Source organism: Pungitius pungitius, chromosome 9, assembly GCF_949316345.1.
Source record: "Pungitius pungitius chromosome 9, fPunPun2.1, whole genome shotgun sequence".
In the NCBI taxonomy this organism is placed as follows: Eukaryota; Metazoa; Chordata; class Actinopteri; order Perciformes; family Gasterosteidae; genus Pungitius; species Pungitius pungitius.
This window is the reverse complement of record NC_084908.1, coordinates 21,456,393-21,473,989: the sequence shown is the minus strand read 5'-3', so window position 1 is coordinate 21,473,989 and position 17,597 is coordinate 21,456,393. Positions and strand designations below refer to the sequence as shown.

The following is a 17,597-nucleotide window of genomic DNA, read 5'->3' as shown; positions in this document are numbered from 1 at the left end:
GAAGAATATATATTTCTAAATATATTTAGAATATCTTTTTTTAGCTTCTGCTGCTGTAACTTAATAATCAATAATCCCTCTGCATGAGACTGACTTCATTACGCAGACTGCAGCACACCATGCGCCCCCCCCCCCCCATCCTCCCTCCTCCCCCCCCCCCTCACTGCAGTCCGTCCAGGGTGCAGCAGACTGCAGTCTCCCTCCTTCATTCACTCCTCCTCACGCACGGTGCTGGGACCATGTGAGTACTGCTTCTCAGCTATTCTCCTCATCATGATGTATGTATCATGTGTATATGTGTATATATACATATATGTATATATACACATATATACATATATGTATTTATTCATGAATATATAATCCTAATAAAAGGTATTACCTCAGTTGCTTCAGAGTCTAGTTCAGTCAGGTTCAACATTTGTCTTGAACCGGTTCTGTTTCTGGTCTTTAAAGAACCGACGAGACACAACAAGCGGTTTTTAGACGCAGTTTGGTGGTGACCTCAAAACGCCTTTGATGTTGAAAGCTGAGGATGATGAAGATGATGATGAAGCAGATTTCTGTGTCTTTGCGATACATCTTGTCTCGTGCACGTGCACCTGGTCGCCCTCACAAAGCTTTTTAATATAATAATGCTGATCTTTGAAAATAGTTTCTGTGGCATATTGATGATTTTTTAAATATATTTTAGTTTCTGAAGTTATTAAAGAATAAGATCTCGCATCTATGTATGTGGAACAAGTACTTCAGTCGTAATACCACTGTGTAAAAGTAGTATTAAAGTATCAGTTATATAATAAGATCCTCACTGTGCAGAATACTCTCCCTATGATATTAATTAGGTGATCAAATGGTTCTTAAAGATAATTGAGGGTCCACTTTACCTATAGGATGGTTCTTCATGTTTGTCACAAGCAGTGGTACAGTCCTAGAGCAGATGTGCAGTGGTACAGTCCTTTACGAGACATGCGTTGGTGCAGTCCTAGAGCAGTACCACGTCTCCTCTAGGACAGTCCTAGTGGTAGGTGGTAGAGGTACAGCCCTAGACGAGATATGCAGTGGTACGGTCCTAGAGCAGACATGCAGTGGTACGGTCCTAGAGCAGACATGCAGTGGTACGGTCCTAGAGCAGACGTACAGTGGTACGGTCCTAGAGGAGACGTGCAGTGGTACGGTCCTCCTGGACGAGATGTGCAGTAGTACGATCCTGGACGAGACGTGCAGTGGTACGATCCTAGACGAGACGTGCAGTGGCAGGTCCTAGACGAGACGTGCAGTGGTGCGGTCCTAGAGCAGACATGCAGTGGTACGGTCCTAGAGCAGACATGCAGTGGTACCGTCCTAGAGCAGATGTGCAATGGTAGAGCCCTAGAGGCGACATGCAGTGGTACGGTCCTGGACGAGATGTGCAGTGGTACGGTCCTGGACGAGATGTGTAGTGGTACGGTCCTAGAGGAGACGTGCAGCGGTACGGTCCTAGAGGAGACGTGCAGCGGTACGGTCCTAGAGGAGATGTGCAGTGGTACGGTCCTAGAGGAGACGTGCAGTGGTACGGTCCTAGAGGAGACGTGCAGTGGTACGGTCCTAGACAAGATGTGCAGTGGTACGGTCCTAGAGGAGACGTGCAGTGGTACGGTCCTAGAGGAGACGTGCAGCGGTACGGTCCTAGACAAGATGTGCAGTGGTACGGTCCTAGACGAGATGTGCGCTGGCCGTGATGGATCCTCTGTGCTGTGTTCCTGCAGGGCCTTCTTGTCTATATTTGCGTTGGCGGCCGCCGTGGTCTCTGCTGGAGGAAGCGTTGGGTGAGTTACCTGATCTCTCGAGATCAAAGCTATGATTCCACTCAAACCATGTTTAAAAAAAATAAACATCTAAAGGGGACAGTACTGAGGTGGTTTGAGGTACAGACAATAGTACCATAGTAAGGACATTAGGGACATTCAGAGGATCTTTTCCTCTTTAGGAGCTGTTATCCGTATTCTCCTCTAACACACAGCTCTTAGCATTCTGTTAGCCCGCCAGGGTCCTTGTGAGACTTTGGTGGTACATCCAAAGTCTCTCAGGGTCACTGCTGCTCTGATGAGGCTCATGAGGAAGAGGGGGGGGGGGTACAGCTCGTAGCAGGGCCTGAATTTTAAATGTTTGTCTGACAGGCCGAGCACCAACAGCTTTTGCACTGAGTCGAAGGAGTGCCTGGAGTACCAGCTGGTCTGCAAGACCGACGAGTACGAGGTGAGCGGATCTCCGGTCAGCCAGCAGGGGGCCTTCATCCGGCCACAGCTTCTGACAATGTGTGCGCGTATGTGTGTGTGTTCAGGTGCGACACTACAGCCCCACCCGTTGGGTGTCCACAGACGCAGAGGCCTACTTCATGGGCGTGGGTGCAGCCATGGCCTTCAGGAGACTCTTCCAGTACATCACTGGCGCCAACGAGGGAGGTGAGGTCACACAGGGTGGGGGGGGGCAGGTCCCCGCTCAGCATTGTGTTCATTACCCGTGTGTGTGTGTGTGTGTGTGTGTGACTCAGGCTTCCAGATGGAGATGACCGCCCCGGTACTGGTGAGAATCCAGGAGGAGACCCGGATGTGGGAGCCGGCCGTGTACTCGCTCAGCTTCCCGCTGCCGGCCGTCTATCAGGAGGAGCCGCCGGCGCCCACCAGTGACAAGGTGAGCCCCCCCACCCATCTTCCTGTGTGAGTGGTCTTTGTCTGTCAGATATTAAACCAGTTGACGAACAGTGCTATGCTAAGCTAACAAAGCAGCTTCTCAAAACACTCTACATCGTAATCTAGACGTGTATATGTTTATACACAAAATATCTACAGACTGCAATGTGACTAAATGAATTAAGTCATCCGCGTTTAAGTTAAAAACAATCAGTACAACGTTGGAGAATCTCACTCCGATGATATTGTCTCAGCTGTACTTCACGGAGATGCCGGAGATGGACGTCTACGTGAGGAGCTACGGCGGCTGGATGCTGTCCGTCACCTCGCGGCTTCACGCTCACCTGCTGAACAAAGAGCTGGGCAGGGTGGGGGCTTCCTACAACCACAGCTTCCACTACATGGTCGGCTACGACAGGTTAGCGCCTAGCATTATGACTCATCATAGATATGTTTATAACACATTAGAGATGTGTTTATAACATGTGTTTATCACAAGTGATAATAACACAGTTTATAACACAGTATATGAAGATATGTTTATAACACACTAGTAGTAATATAATGATGATGAGCCTAATTATTGTGTGTGTGTGTGTGTGTGTGTGTGTGTGTGTGTGTGTGTGTGTGTGTGTGTGTGTAGTCCCCTCAAACTGCTGAACAGGCACAATGAGGTTTGGTACGTGGCCGAGGGGGATCCGGTCTGCAAGGATCCACAGGAGCCGACCCCCGCACACACCCCCAGGGTCACTGCCCCCGACTCCCCCACAGACTCACCGTCCGACCCCCTCCCTCACACTCTCTCCAGCTCACCCGCCCTCCCCCCCTCCAACGCTTCCTCACCCGCGTCCTCCAACTCCTCTTCCCCACCCGCGCCCTCCGACACCCCCGGACCCCCCCCGTCCAGCGCTCTGCTCCGCCCCTCCTCCGACGCCCCCACTCAGGTCTCGCATGACCCAACCGCCAATTCCACGTCCCCGGTGTCCCCGGTGTCCCCGGGGTCGGCGGGGTCGGGGGGGAACAGCGCGGCCGGCGGTGACTCGGCCCTTGAGGCCCAGTAGCTTCTCAGGAGTCTGAGGAGAAAGAAGCAGGTGTTTCTCCTGCTGTGTGTTACTGTAGCTCCTCCTCTTGGCACTAGGGATGTTCTCTGCACCCTATCACGGCTTGGCATCTGCAGCTTCCTGTCCGCTCTGTAGTTCTGAGCTCATCACCCAGCCGCTTCATAGAAATAGACGTGTTCGTCGCCACGGTTACTGTTAAGCTTAAAACTAACGAGCAGCTATTAGGAGCTCCATGGAGCCTGCTCAGTGACCTATCAGAGGAAACACTCGTCACGTGACCAGCCGTTCTTCTTCTTCAGTCAATATGCTACCAGCCTCTCGTCTGTCTCCGACTTCCTGTCCGCTGATCTCTTGATATTTGAGCTGCCGTGTTGGAGAATCATCATGGTCGTTAGCAGTAATCCTGTATGGCGTCTGAAGAAGGAGAGGTTCTACTACATCCTACACTATGACCTCTTCTTCTTCTACATCCTACACTATGACCTCTTCTTCTTCTACATCCTACACTATGACCTCTTCTTCTTCTACATCCTACACTATGACCCCTTCTTCTAAATCCTACACTATGACCTCTTCTTCTACATCCTACACTATGACCCCTTCTTCTAAATCCTACACTATGACCTCTTCTTCTACATCCTACACTATGACCCCTTCTTCTTCTACATCCTACACTATGACCCCTTCTTCTTCTACATCCTACACTATGACCCCTTCTTCTTCTACATCCTACACTATGACCTCTTCTTCTTCTACATCCTACACTATGACCCCTTCTTCTAAATCCTACACTATGACCTCTTCTTCTACATCCTACACTATGACCCCTTCTTCTAAATCCTACACTATGACCTCTTCTTCTACATCCTACACTATGACCCCTTCTTCTAAATCCTACACTATGACCTCTTCTTCTTCTTCTACATCCTACACTATGACCTCTTCTTCTTCTACTTCATCCTACACAATGACCAACGTCGCTAGTTAGCATTGATCTCTAGCTGAGCTGCACAATAAAAACATGTGACTAATTCCTGGTGTCTTTGACTTCATTTGTGGGATGAAGGTCTTTCAGACCAGTATCTGGTTGGATGATTGAGATTCCAATCTGCTCTGTGATGACCAAATGGTAAAAGGACTTGGACAGCGCTTCTGACCACTCAAAGCGCTTTAACACCACATGATATCATTCACCCATTCACAATCATTCATACCCTGATGGAGGATGAAGGACCCACCACACACAGTGGTACCTGCCCATCAGTAACTAACATTCACACACTGTAGTCAGTGTGAAGGGTCTTGACCCAGGACACATGGACATGCAGGTTGGCTGGGAATAGAACCATCAACCCTCTGATTGGAGGACGAGGTGCTCCCCGCTCACCCACAGACGCCCCCTCACCCCCCACACCTTTCACACCTCCATCAGAGTCGTCACACAGCGTCCAGTCAGAACTACAGCCTGACCATTCTAATCCACTTTGTTATTCCTCACATGAATACTGCTCTGGAATACACACATTTAACCTTTTATCCACCTTTTATCCTCAATCTTGTGTTTTCTGGTTTGTTAAAATGTGCCGTCATTATTCCACCCAGTGATTCTACTGCAGGTTATAAACACCTTTCTTTAACTTTGTGACCCCGCTGTTAGCAGTGTGCCCACAGTGAGAACATTAAAAAAAGCCATTTTCTGTTATTTAATTGAGATTTGAGATTCAACAGTGCTCACTGGGAGAAGAACAGTAACATTTCATTCTGTGACTCACCATGTCGGCTGTGAGTGTAAAAGAAGGAGAAGAATCTGAGGGATTCTATTTGGCTTAAAGGGAAAGTTCACATGTTCAGAAGTGTGTATTTGCAGCTGCTGCTCCACCGCTGCCTCCGTCAGTTAGTCTGTCTCTGGTGGTGCTGTCCGAACCACAGACCAGGTATCTGTGACATCACTGGTAGCAGACAGCTACCAGCTGGTCAGACCACACCCACTTGTCACTCAAAGAGGCCACGCCCTCAATTATACCTAACTTGAGTTATATAGAAAGCCCCATATACAGTTGTCATGAACAAGTTTAATAGCTAGAGACCAAAAGCCTTTTCAGTCAGTACGTTAATGGCCCTTTGGAGGCTGCTGCTGGATGTGATCTGACCCTGTGGACCGAACCTCCTGAGACGCGAGACCTAAATCTCAGTTTTTATGGAAAAAGTCGGGTGTGTTTGCAGAGTGAGGAGATCACCAGAGAGGGGAAGGGGTGAAAGTATCTACCTGCTGTAGTAATACCCTGAATACTCCCAAACTTCACTACTGACACTTTAATGTATCCGGGGACCATCACAGCCATATAATCTCCATAGAGCTTCTCACGGTGCAGTTATTAGAAAGAAGCAGCTTCTTCTGTGTTTATCTGCTTCAGTCTTCAGTCTGAACGGACTCGGTGGCGTCGACTCTCTTGTTCGTCCTGGTGTATAAAACTGCTTTTCTACTTGTAATTGTTTGTCTCATTAAAGTGTGGGTATAAAGATGACGTGGTTGCTCTATTACCTTCATGCACATTCAAATCCAGTCTTTTAAACAGAGGTGAGGAGATCCAGAGAGGTTAGCGTGCACACACATGGCTGAAGGCTAGTCTTCAGTGAGCAGAGTGTCGTCTTCAATGACCCGTCTCGTCCTCACTTAGAAACGACGGCCTTCTTAGTAGCGCTGGCCCTGCGGCTTCCTCCCCCCGCGCCGCCTCCTCCCTGCCAGAGATGGCCGGGGATGGTGAAGGCGTCCACAGTCATGCCCACGGTCTTCGAGGGGATGGCGCTGAACTGCTTCCTGTCGGAGCTGTACTTGTAGATGGCCTCCACCTGGGCGGAGCCAATGGTCCGCGGGCCCACGCCGGCCAATCGGATCAGCTCCTGGGACTCGGTGTTCATGGTGTAGACGCCCCGGAACTGGCAGCTGGAGTCACGGAAGAGGATGAGGAAGTGGTTGGCGGGACTCTTCTCCATCTCCTGAGGAAGAGGAGAAGAAGTCATATCAGCCGTGTGTCTCGAGTACTATTTGAAGGTTCTATTCCCTCTTAGAGGGCCATCGTGTCTTGAGAGAGTTCCCACGCAGAACCCAGTACCGCTGTGTAAAGTACATTGATTCATCTACCTCAACTATCTTGTTCTTCTGGGTCTCGTTGACCTTCCCGGCGAGGCAGCAGCGTGACAGAGCGTTGTGGATGATGAATTTGTTGGACTTAAAGCTCGGTTCTTTGAAGAGTTTTGGACCTGCAGACACAGACGGACTCGTTACTGCCAACCTGTCAGCGCACCAACCTCCTCCAGCCAGTGACCATGCACTGTTGTACCTGTGTATTCTGGGGCCGGTGGGGTTCCATTGGAACCAGTCTCCCAGTCTTCTCCGTTCCGATTGGCCAGTTTGCTTTGCGTCACACATCTTGAAGGCGAATCAGGGCGACTGTTGATGAACATCAATAAATGAACCAAAAGGACGTCACAGCAAATCTTCATCAGAACCAGCAGTCTGAAGAATGAACCTGTTACAACTAGCATGCAGCTACGCTAATGTTAGCACGGCACTGTATTAGCATGACTTTCATGTCAACAGATGTGTACGTCCAGCATGCAGCATTGTACACAATCAAATCATTTTTTAAATAAATTTACTTTAATTTGACTTTGGTAGATGAGCAATTTCTGTACCAAATTTTGAACCAATCGCTCCAATGGTGGTCGAGATATTTTCCGTTTGGGCTAAAAAGACTCATCATTGTTACTGCCATGTGCAGCCATGCTGCCATCGGCCCAAACCCTTCACACCTAAGAGTGGAGAGCTTACCTATGTGATTTCTTAGGGCCATCGGCACATCTGTTTCCTGGCTCCTCCGTTGCGGCCAGGTTGAGGGAGGAGTTAGAGTAGACTTTGGTCAACTTAGAGCCTGCAGAAACAAATGTTTGGCCCTTAGAACCGCTTTGAAATCATCTTAATTGGTTCATAACTTTAACTTAAGGTCAGTAAGACTCTACCAGCTGTTCCCTTGGCTGGGCTCAGAGACAGCTGTGTTTCCTCCCTCGTCATGCTGCGGGGACGGGGGCGGGGTTTCTTGGCGGAAGGTCGTCCTTGACCGGTCGATTTCTGCCGAAGCACTTTGTCCAAGTCCTCCATAATCCTGAGTTGGTGGCGCCGTGCGTACTCCACCCGCGTGAAGGTTCCCCTCCGGACGGGTGTGGCGGGAGGCGTGGGGGAAGGGGAGGTCATTCCTGCAGGAGGCGTACTGGAGGGAGAGTTTCCGTCTGCACATCCTGGTCTGAAACCCAAAAGTTACACATATCTGGGTTTTTAGACAAATGTGCAAATGCAAGCGACATATGGAACTTTGTGAGCACTCATAGACGTGTGAGATACCCGTTTTCCCTTTCTTGCTCATTCCACTGTCTCCTCTTCTTCAACTCCTCAGTTCTCTTCTGCTGCTTTTCCAACAGCAGAGCTCTACGCTGGGCCATCTCCCCTTCACTACGCGCCTCCTCCTACAACCACAAGATCATACATCCAACCGTCATGACACAATCGAGGTGCACAAGAGCAAACCGTCACTTCCATTTGGGTTTTCCCTGCAGCGCCTCACCTGAAAGAAGAATCCAATCCCTCCTCTTGTCGCCGGCTCGTTCTGCTCTCGGCTCGGCTCCAGGGTTTCGGCCTCCCTCGTTGGTTCTCCTTCGATGTCTTGTTGCTCTAAATCGCCGGCTCCCGTTGTCGCATCCAGCTGCTCGAGGGGGTCTAAAGGTTGTGCGGCGGGTGAGGCGGGTGAGGCGGGTGAGGCAGGTTCCACAGCGGATTCCGCGTGGTCGCTCATGGAATCCGAGGAGAACTCCTGCCCTTCGTCAGTTGGCACATCGCTGCCCCCCTCGGGCCTTCCGAGAGAAGACAGCGAGGCCTCAATCAGGCTGCAGCGCTTCCCTTCACCTGCTCTCCTGGCGCCTTCGCCTCCTGCGCTGAAAGCTGCAGAGATAGACTCGCTCCCGAAGGAGTACTCGGAAGGAGCGCCGGAGCTGCTTCCGCCAGCAGCCGACGCGCGATCCTGTCCGAGCTGCGGGAAAACCAGCTGCCCCCCCACAGTCTCCCCGTCCTCCAGCTCCAGGCTGAACTGGGTCGGGGTTTCGCTGGACGCCGTGTCCGAGGTGCTCTCCTCAGGCAGTGGCCCCTTGGCGGTCTGAGAGCGGTCTTGGGGAGTCCGAGGCCCGCCGATGCGAAAGGAGGAGGAGGTCTGAACCTGACACTTGCTGGGGGACACACGCCGTAGGCGGGGGAGGGCATCCACGTTATGGGTGGGGGCCAAGGCCCGGTTGAGCGGCGGAAACTTAAGTTCGGAGGGCCGTGGGTGAGGCTGCTGTTGGGCCCGCAGGGGCTGCTTGGGGCTGCGGGGGGTGGAGGAGGAGGAGGAGGAGGGGGGTATCTTTGTGCGAGGAGCCGGGCAGGAAGAGGAGAGGATGTTCTTTGGGGAGGTGGCAGAAGAACGAATGTGCGAACGCAGCAACGGGGAGGAGGGACCAGGGATCACCCAGGCGTTACTGGTACTCCTCGCAGGCGTCTTGGTCGGGGTTCTTGGAGGCGTCTTGGTCAGGGTGTAAGGAGGTGTTTTTGCGCCACATCTAGGTGATTTGTTTTTCGGTGTATTGGTGGGTTTACGATCACTCATGAGCTGCTGTTGCTGTTCAGTTAGTTTCTGCATGTCCTTCTGAAGCGACTGAAGAGCTTCACTCAGTTTCTGAACTACTTCACTGTACTCCACAAAGACAGCCTCGCCTCCCTTCTCGTTCTCTGCGCCTTTCTTACTCTCGATAGAGAAAGTGACCTGCTTCTCCAATCGGGGAGGATTAGGAACAGATGGCTCCTCTTTCTCCTCCCTCTCCTCCTCCTGTTTCAGTTGCTCCTCCATGCAAGTGAGGCGTTCCTCCAGGGTGAGATGCTCTTCCTCCCCTCGCTCTCTTTTCAGCTGAAGGAAAGCTGTTTTTCCGAGCCTTTGTCTGTGCTTGGCAAAGATGGCTTCAATGCGTCTCTTTTGGGCTTCAATGCTTTTCCGTTTTTCCTCCAGGCGAGCCCCCAGCTCCCTGGCCTCGGATCCCGGTTCGGGGCCTCTGGGAGCCGGACCGGGTGCCCCGGCTGGTGTGGAGGGTGTATGTGGAGTTCCTGGGGTTGTCGGGGTCGGAGCAGAGGCTGTCTCCTCGCCGGGTGTAGCAGGATGTCTTCTTCTGCTGTCCCGTCGGTCTGCAAAGCTCGTCAGGCGCGGACTGTTGCCGGCGCTGTTGTTTTCCTGGCGACCGTTGCCGGGACGGACGTTACCGGGACGGACGTTACCGGGACGGACGTTACCGGGGGCGTTTCGAGGGGTTTCATCCGACGCTTCGGAGGAGTCGACGCTGCCGTCTCGCAGGACGGAGTCGTCGTCGCGCGACATATCGGAGGCGCGTCCCGATCTCTCCCTCCTCTCTGCCCTCGCTTGCTTTTCGGTGACGCCCGCCTCTCCGCCAACGGGCCGGTGGAGGACTCCAGAGCGACAGGGAGCAGAGCTACTGAGCAGCGATTTATCCTCCTCTGGGGAGTGGAGGAAGAAACCAGCTGGAGCTCCTTCCGGACGTAGCCTGGGCTCCGGCATCCCGCCCAACGCCTCTCGACCTCCACCTTTCTCGACCACTCTTCCCTTCCGCCGATCTTTGCCGCTCTGAGTGTGGACCGCCTGTAGCGCCTCCTCGATGGTGGGCAGCTCCCCCAGCGGCGTGGCGGGAGCGTAGAGAGCCCGGGAGGAGTTCTGCGATGGAGCGGAGGCGCTGACCACACGGCTGAGCTCCTCCGGAATGTTGTACGGGAGGCGGATCTTCCCCGCCGAGGTCACCGGGGAGGTCGTCGCGGCTTCGCCGGCGGCGAGGCTGTCGATGCTAGCAGAGCGAAAGACAGAATCTATTGGGTTCCCCATGACAACGTCAACATCACTGTCCAGCCCAAACGGGATACTGAAAGTCCCTGCTGACAGTGGACGGCTGCAGGGAGGCGGGGGGGGCGATGAAAGGACGGATGACGGTTGAAGGGACGGATGAGTGGACGGTTGAGCCAACAAGAAGACCACAGAGCCACAGAGACCACGGAAGCAAAAGAAAGAAGATTTCAAACAATGGAGATAAAATATGGTGCTTCCCGACCGTCACAATATTAATCACGACACACATTGAGGTTCAATCACCTGATTGGTTTCTTTGTCCAACAGTTTTTTTCTGGAAAGACAAATAAAAAAGTCACTAAATGCAGGATGACTTGGGGTTGGATAAAGGCCTTTGGGTTCTTACCTGGCGACACTGGGGAGCAGATGGGCACAAAGGGTTGTTTGAAGACGAAGGAAGGAAAACCACTGAAGCAGAAAAGTGAGTTGACAACATTAATTAGTCACATTTCACAATAATGCACAATGTAAAAGGCTTTTATCCTCAGCCGGAACATTTTCTGCACATTATTCAGGTTATTTTGGGTCATCTATTTAATATTCAGGTTGAAACTTTGAAGCTCTGTGTTTGCACCTGTTTCCGTTGACAGGACTCGTACAGTCTAACAGCCCCGCGGCATCTGGAAGACATGGAGGCAGTTTCAGAGGAATTTAAGGGCAAGGACATGAGCTCGTTAACGACAGGAAGTCACGGACCTGTGAGGTCGAGGGGTTGGATGGGCTGAACGAAATCCGGCTTCTTCACTTCAAACCACTCCAGCAGCTCAGCCACGAAGCTCATGATGTTCAGCTGAGGGAGAGAGCGGATCGGATCACAGCGAGACTCGCGGGCGGGATGCAAACCAATGACTTCATTTCCCAAACAACAAGAGCAAAGGGGCGCTACGTTGAAAGCAGACTTTCACAAAGAAATGCCGTATTCCTTCACTCTTAGAGAGCTGTCAATCAGTGTGTAGCCCCACCCTAAACCGAGGGATCTCAACCCTTTTGAATTTGATACGACCGCCTTCATTAATCCAACATTTACACCATTTATTTTCCATATCGCCACTCAGACACCGGCTCATAGCAGGAGGGGCCGAGTCCCCCCATTAACCCTACAAAGTGTCTCTTGTCCGCAGGGGGGCGATCTCACATGCAGGGCCGGGGGGGCATACAGCAGGTCCTCCACAGCCAGGGGGCAGCAGCTCCGTAAGCTGCTGGCACAGAAGTTGGTGATGAGCTGCAGGTTGTAGAGGCTGTCAGACACCGACATGGTGTCCTTCAGACACACATCTGGAGAAAGGAGAGCAGACACATGCGTAGCATCGACGGGGTTTACAAAAACCTTCTGTGAGACCTCCATGACTTATTTAGTGACATGATGCTGCTGATGCGCTTTGGATAAAAGCGTCAGCTAAATGACATGTAATGTAATGTAATGATGGGGTCATCACTATAAATATGTCAGCATGTAGCGTGTATCATGCGTGTGCGTGTACCCTCCAGAGGCAGCAGGCCGGGGCAGTAGAAGTGTAGCACTGCAGCTATCGCACAACCATTAGACAGGTCCCGGACCCCCGAGACCACCGGGAAGGTCGGGGTCAGCTTGGACTGCACCTTGTCCTTCCTGTAGCGGATCTGCAGGGAGGAAGACGAGGAGCAAACAGAGAGGAAGAGAAGAAGACTCACATTCATTATTATATTAATAAACGGAGGGATTCGCTTGTCGTTAAAAACACACAACTTGTGTAAACAAATTTCAAGTTTGAAATACCATTTTCAACCAATCACACGGCCGCCCCCCATGACGTCATGCTCGTCAGACCCCCACATTCATGCACGCTGATTTCTGGTTCATGGGCGCAGTGAAAAGTGGAAAAAGTAACGTAAATATATTTGTGACTTATTCTGTGAAAATTGAGAAGCTACAAAAGAAATGACCAACCAATCAGCAATTAATAAACATCCACATAACTAGCCAAACCAGTGAGGCGCACACACACACACACACACACACACACACCCACACACACACACACACACACTTTGCAGTGCCAAGGCTATCAAAGGAGAACATACTAATAGAATAGAACAGACATAGTACACGTATACATGTATACTACAGTATGTAAATAGTAACAGTGAAGTCATGGGACCGGTGTGGCGATTGGTCAGATTTAGTCTGTTGCTACGGGAGACCAAGGGGGCGGGGTCTGGGGGTGAGAGAAGAGTATACGTTACCACTGGAGGCTTATTCCCCGATTCCTTCAAACAAAAAGCGATAGCATGCTGGATGGAGGATGGCAGAGAGAGGGAGACAAGGGGGGCGTCACCATGGGAACCGCCACACCACAAAGTCACATGACACGTCTCAGGAGGAGGAGGGGCCAGAGAGGGGGAAGGACACATGTGAGGAAGGACACGTCAATTGATCTCCTGCTTCGTTTGGGAATTTGATCACTTTTAGTGAGCAGAAACATTGACCTCATGACCTCGGCTTTCACGTTTATTTTATTCTTTATTCTAATCACAACGTTTTCATTGACTTTGTTATTGTTTTTTATTATTCATTTTATTTGTTTTCATTTGAACTGAAATGTGTATTTGTTCTAATCCAATTGATTTGTTTTATTGCTTTGATCTGTTCTGTTTGATGTGTTATTTTATAGCTTCACTGTTATTTTATTGTTGTACTTCCTGCTCCTCACTTGCTCCTCCTCTCTTCTGGTTCTGGTCTTGAATCAGGTTCTTGTTCTGGCTGTTGTTTCTGGTTTCTGCTTCAGGTTCAGTTTCTGGTTCTGGTTCTGGTTTCTGGTTCTGGTTTCAGGTTCTGGCTCTGGCTATTTGAGATGAAGCTGATGCCTGAATGTCCCTTACATGCTAACAATAAGCATGAATGGGACATCAGGACGGACACTTACGGGGACGAGCTTCCAGTACCAGCGGTTGGATTGACACTGCCGGTAGCAGGGCATGAAACAAGGGGGGGGCACAGAAGCAGAGCAAGTCCGGATTAGAAGGGAGACACACCGTCATGCGTGCACGTGTGCGTGTGTGTGTGCATTTGTACGTGCGTTTGTATGTGTGTCGGAGGGTGTGATTTACCGGGTCTTGGGCGGTTTGCAGGTCTGTGCAGGTCTGAGACTTGGTGGGCTCTTCTTCTTCGGTGGTTTCTCTCAGCTTGTGGTTTAGCTGGAGAGATTTGGAGGACAGGATCAGCTCAAACTCTATGGACAGCTTACATGCTGCTGGTGTTGCTAGCTGGCTTCTCTTCAGAGCTAGTTAGCTAGCTGGCTTCTCTTAGTTTCTGGAACCTAGACAGCTAGCTAACTAGCTCCCCACTAAATGAATCAAATGTAATCTTTCATCCGCACTCATTTCCTCACAGATGCTGTGAAATGAGGTGGGACCGAGCGTGGAGGTCTCACCTTGTTGACCCAGAAGAGCAGAGCGTTCTCCCACGGAGCCCCGGCCCCCATCTGCTCCGCCTCCTTGGCCATCTTCACGCTTCCCACCGCCTCTCTGGCCACCAGCGCCATCAGAGTGTCGATCAGGGCGAGGTGTGCCTTCTGCATCACAGGGACACTTTGGTCTAAAGGATTCCTTCTCTGAAGGACATAAAGTGTGAGCTCTGCACATTGTTACAAGTTATTAAAAACTGCTCAATGCCGCTTTACTTCCTACTGTCCTTGTTACTTTCACTCCTTTACTTGGACTCTGTGGTATAGACTCTGTGGTTTGGACTCTGTGGTCTGGACTCTGTGGTTTGGACTCTGTGGTTTGGACTCTGTGGTTTGGACTCTGTGGTACGGACTCTGTGGTACGGACTCTGTGGTTTGGACTCTGTGGTATGGACTCTGTGGTTTGGACTTTGTGGTATGGACTCTGTGGTATGGACTCTGTGGTACGGACTCTGTGGTACGGACTCTGTGGTACGGACTCTGTAGTATGGACTCTGTGGTATGGACTCTGTGGTACGGACTCTGTGGTACGGACTCTGTGGTACGGACTCTGTGGTTTGGACTCTGTGGTACGGACTCTGTGGTTTGGACTCTGTGGTACGGACTCTGTGGTATGGACTCTGTGGTATGGACTCTGTGGTACGGACTCTGTGGTACGGACTCTGTGGTTTGGACTCTGTGGTATGGACTCTGTGGTTTGGACTCTGTGGTATGGACTCTGTGGTATGGACTCTGTGGTACGGACTCTGTGGTACGGACTCTGTGGTACGGACTCTGTGGTATGGACTCTGTGGTTTGGACTCTGTGGTATGGACTCTGTGGTACGGACTCTGTGGTACGGACTCTGTGGTACGGACTCTGTGGTACGGATTCTGTAGACAGCTATACATATACGTTTAAAAAAGGGATTGGAAATCAAAGAGCATACAAACACACACCGTCTTGATGGGGACAAAGCGTAGGTCGTCCTCGGTGACGTCTGCATCTTCGACCTTTGGAGTCAAACCTTTCTTAATAAGGACCTGCAGCAAGGAGTGGTCCACTGGCAGCCCCTGTGGCGCTGGCAGGGAGGCCCCGTGCGCCTGTGCCAGCAGGGCTTGGGCTCTGCAGTAGATTTCTGGAGACAGAAGCAGCTTGGAGACGGAGGGCTTCAGGTGCTCTTGTTCATACTGGTCTTTGTAAAGAGGCTCCCGCAGCTCCACAGGCACGTTTTCTGAAAGGAAGGGAAGAGCATTAGGCACAATAGCAAATGTAGGTCACCCATGTCCACCACGTAGCTCCACCACGTAGCACCACCACGTAGCACCATCTACCACGTAGGTGCATCTAGTAGATTCCCATGTAAAATATTCAGAGCACCTACTGTATATAAGAAATAGACGTGCTTGTCATGACGTCTCTTTGTGTTATGAAGCTTAGGGGTCCCGTGAACGTTTATGTTAGAGACCTGTCAATCAGCATAGAGCCCCGCCCTAAAGCATCACCTCTTTATGGTCTGTTTGACTCTAAATGGACCATCATTCACTAAATGAACATCATGCTGCATTGAAGAAGACTTGAAACTAGAGACTGAGACCATGTTTACAAGGTTTTCCTCACATGAAGTTTTCTCCTGGTTCATCTATTCTTTGTCCCTAAAAGATGTACCCTACTAAATTCTGCTCTGGAACCAACAGCTGATGTAACATGTAAGACATATTCATGGTGTTCAGAGGTGGATCAGAATAAGAGTTTTCATCGGACTCCATCTTCAGGTAACATCTGAACAACATGGTAAACATGAATGTCAGCATGTTAGCGTCATGCATGCGATTAGCTGTTAGCATTCAGCTAGGACAGAAGCACGTCTCAGTCGACTGTCGAGCAGAGATAATGATGCAGAGAGTTTGTCCACCGAGGGAACATCTCTGAGCTGCACGTGAGCAGAAAACAACCACGAGACATTTCCTGCAGATCCATGGAGACCAATGATTTGAGGACAAAGATCACCAAGATCCGCTGCCTCCTCTGGAGAAAGTTATTTTTCTCACTGTGTTGACAGGAAGTGACAGCGCCTGAGACGATGATGTCATCATCTGCATGAACAGAGGGAGAGTGTGTGCGTGATGCAGAAACACACACTCTCCCCTGCTGACCCGTCTCTCGAGTCGAGATGATTCTGAGGCTCCTCTCCAGGACTCCGACACATCGAGCCGGGACTCCTTCATCAAACAGTGGACAACGGGGAAAATGTAGTCCGTTAGCACCAGCTCCTCAGAAGAAGAACTACTTACCCCCTAACGTCCTTTCCTAACCACTCCTCCCTGACCCATGTGGAAAAAGTAGAGGTAAGGTGGTAAGGAGAGTTCACGAGGAGTTAGGAGACGACTCCACCTGACATGTGACGTGAAACGACAACGTTCAGGAGATGGACGCTCCTCTGAGATGCTTCCTGTTTTCTGAAAATATTTATATATTATATACTTATTTAAGTCTATGAATAAACACAAAGTGATGGATGAATAAATGAATGAGTGAAGCAGATACATCTCCACTAACTCACAGGGAACCCTCCTTTGTCTGTGTGTCACCTTCATTGTACCGACACGCACGCGCTTTAGCACGAGCATATGCGCGTAACACTGACACAGATACCGCGCGGTGCTCGTTCACATTCGGCCCTCACCGACTGTGTCCAGGTTCTTTTGTTACATCGCAGGGACACCGTGATGCATCGCTCTCCTCCGAGGAGCTCACCCACGCACGACCCGCACACGCACGTCGACAACCGGCCTCAAGAGCCGGCGGTGCGGGCTCCGCATCCAGGGGTTTACCAGGATGCGGAGCGGGAGGATGGAGAGGATGGACCGGGAAGATGATGACAATGGACCGGGAGGGTGAGGAGGATGAGGAGTATGGACCGGGAGGATGATGAGAATGGACCGGTAGGGTGAGGAGGATGAGGAGTATGGACCGGGAGGACGGACCAGCCTGGACCAACCCGGAGCTCCATGTCAGAGCTAGCGGAAGCATCATGAGGCACCCCGCCCAAGAAAGGAGCGGACACCGGGAGCGTCTCTACCTGCGGAGCCGTAGGACTTCGACAGCAGCCACCGGACGCTGGCACAGATCTTGGCCCGGTTGAAGTCGTACTGGTCCAGTGGCTTGATCTCCGGCACCGAGAAGGTCTTCATCGCGCAGGGGAAGTCCACCATGGCCGCGCTGCGCTGCACGAAGGACGGGGAGGCACCGGCTGGCTGGGGGGGGGGGGGGGGGGGGCGGAGCCTGTGATGCAGACCATCACTGAAACATCATCATATCACACAGACGGCTGATGCTATTACAAATATGTGGTTCACTATTAAGTACAAATCAACAAATTACAAATGTGGAGGATTAAAGAAAAACTCACTTCTGATCATCCTGCCGGCTCCACGCGCACGTCACATCTGTGAC

General features: G+C 51.2%; 2 protein-coding genes across 4 annotated transcripts; one reads left to right on the top strand and one right to left on the bottom strand.

Annotated features, from left to right (window-relative positions):
* Positions 1-164: 164 nt before the first annotated feature.
* Positions 165-4,765, top strand: soul5l (heme-binding protein soul5, like). Its single transcript, XM_037472690.2, has 7 exons — positions 165-241; positions 1,749-1,808; positions 2,160-2,238; positions 2,324-2,444; positions 2,534-2,673; positions 2,927-3,090; positions 3,316-4,765. Coding segments are annotated over exons 1-7 (984 nt in total). The 5' UTR covers positions 165-239; the 3' UTR covers positions 3,734-4,765.
* A 656-nt stretch (positions 4,766-5,421) lies between these two features.
* On the bottom strand, positions 5,422-17,410 carry LOC119218323 (calmodulin-regulated spectrin-associated protein 3-like). Of its 3 annotated transcripts, none has more exons than XM_037472670.2 (19): positions 17,224-17,410; positions 15,101-15,375; positions 14,130-14,270; positions 13,807-13,893; positions 13,623-13,658; positions 12,943-12,990; positions 12,201-12,339; positions 11,855-11,994; positions 11,416-11,509; positions 11,294-11,339; positions 11,066-11,127; positions 10,963-10,993; positions 8,353-10,762; positions 8,133-8,254; positions 7,754-8,034; positions 7,566-7,665; positions 7,075-7,184; positions 6,876-6,994; positions 5,422-6,730 (listed from the first exon to the last, which is right to left on the bottom strand). In XM_037472670.2, the coding sequence occupies exons 1-19, from the start codon at positions 17,354-17,356 to the stop codon at positions 6,404-6,406; spliced, it is 4,701 nt and encodes a 1,566-aa protein (XP_037328567.2). In that variant the 5' UTR covers positions 17,357-17,410; the 3' UTR covers positions 5,422-6,403. The 3 variants fall into 3 exon arrangements, with proteins under 3 accessions (XP_037328567.2, XP_037328570.2, XP_037328568.2); XM_037472673.2 differs by having other exon boundaries at positions 8,353-10,660; XM_037472671.2 differs by lacking the exon at positions 12,943-12,990.
* Between the last annotated feature and the right edge of the window lie 187 nt (positions 17,411-17,597).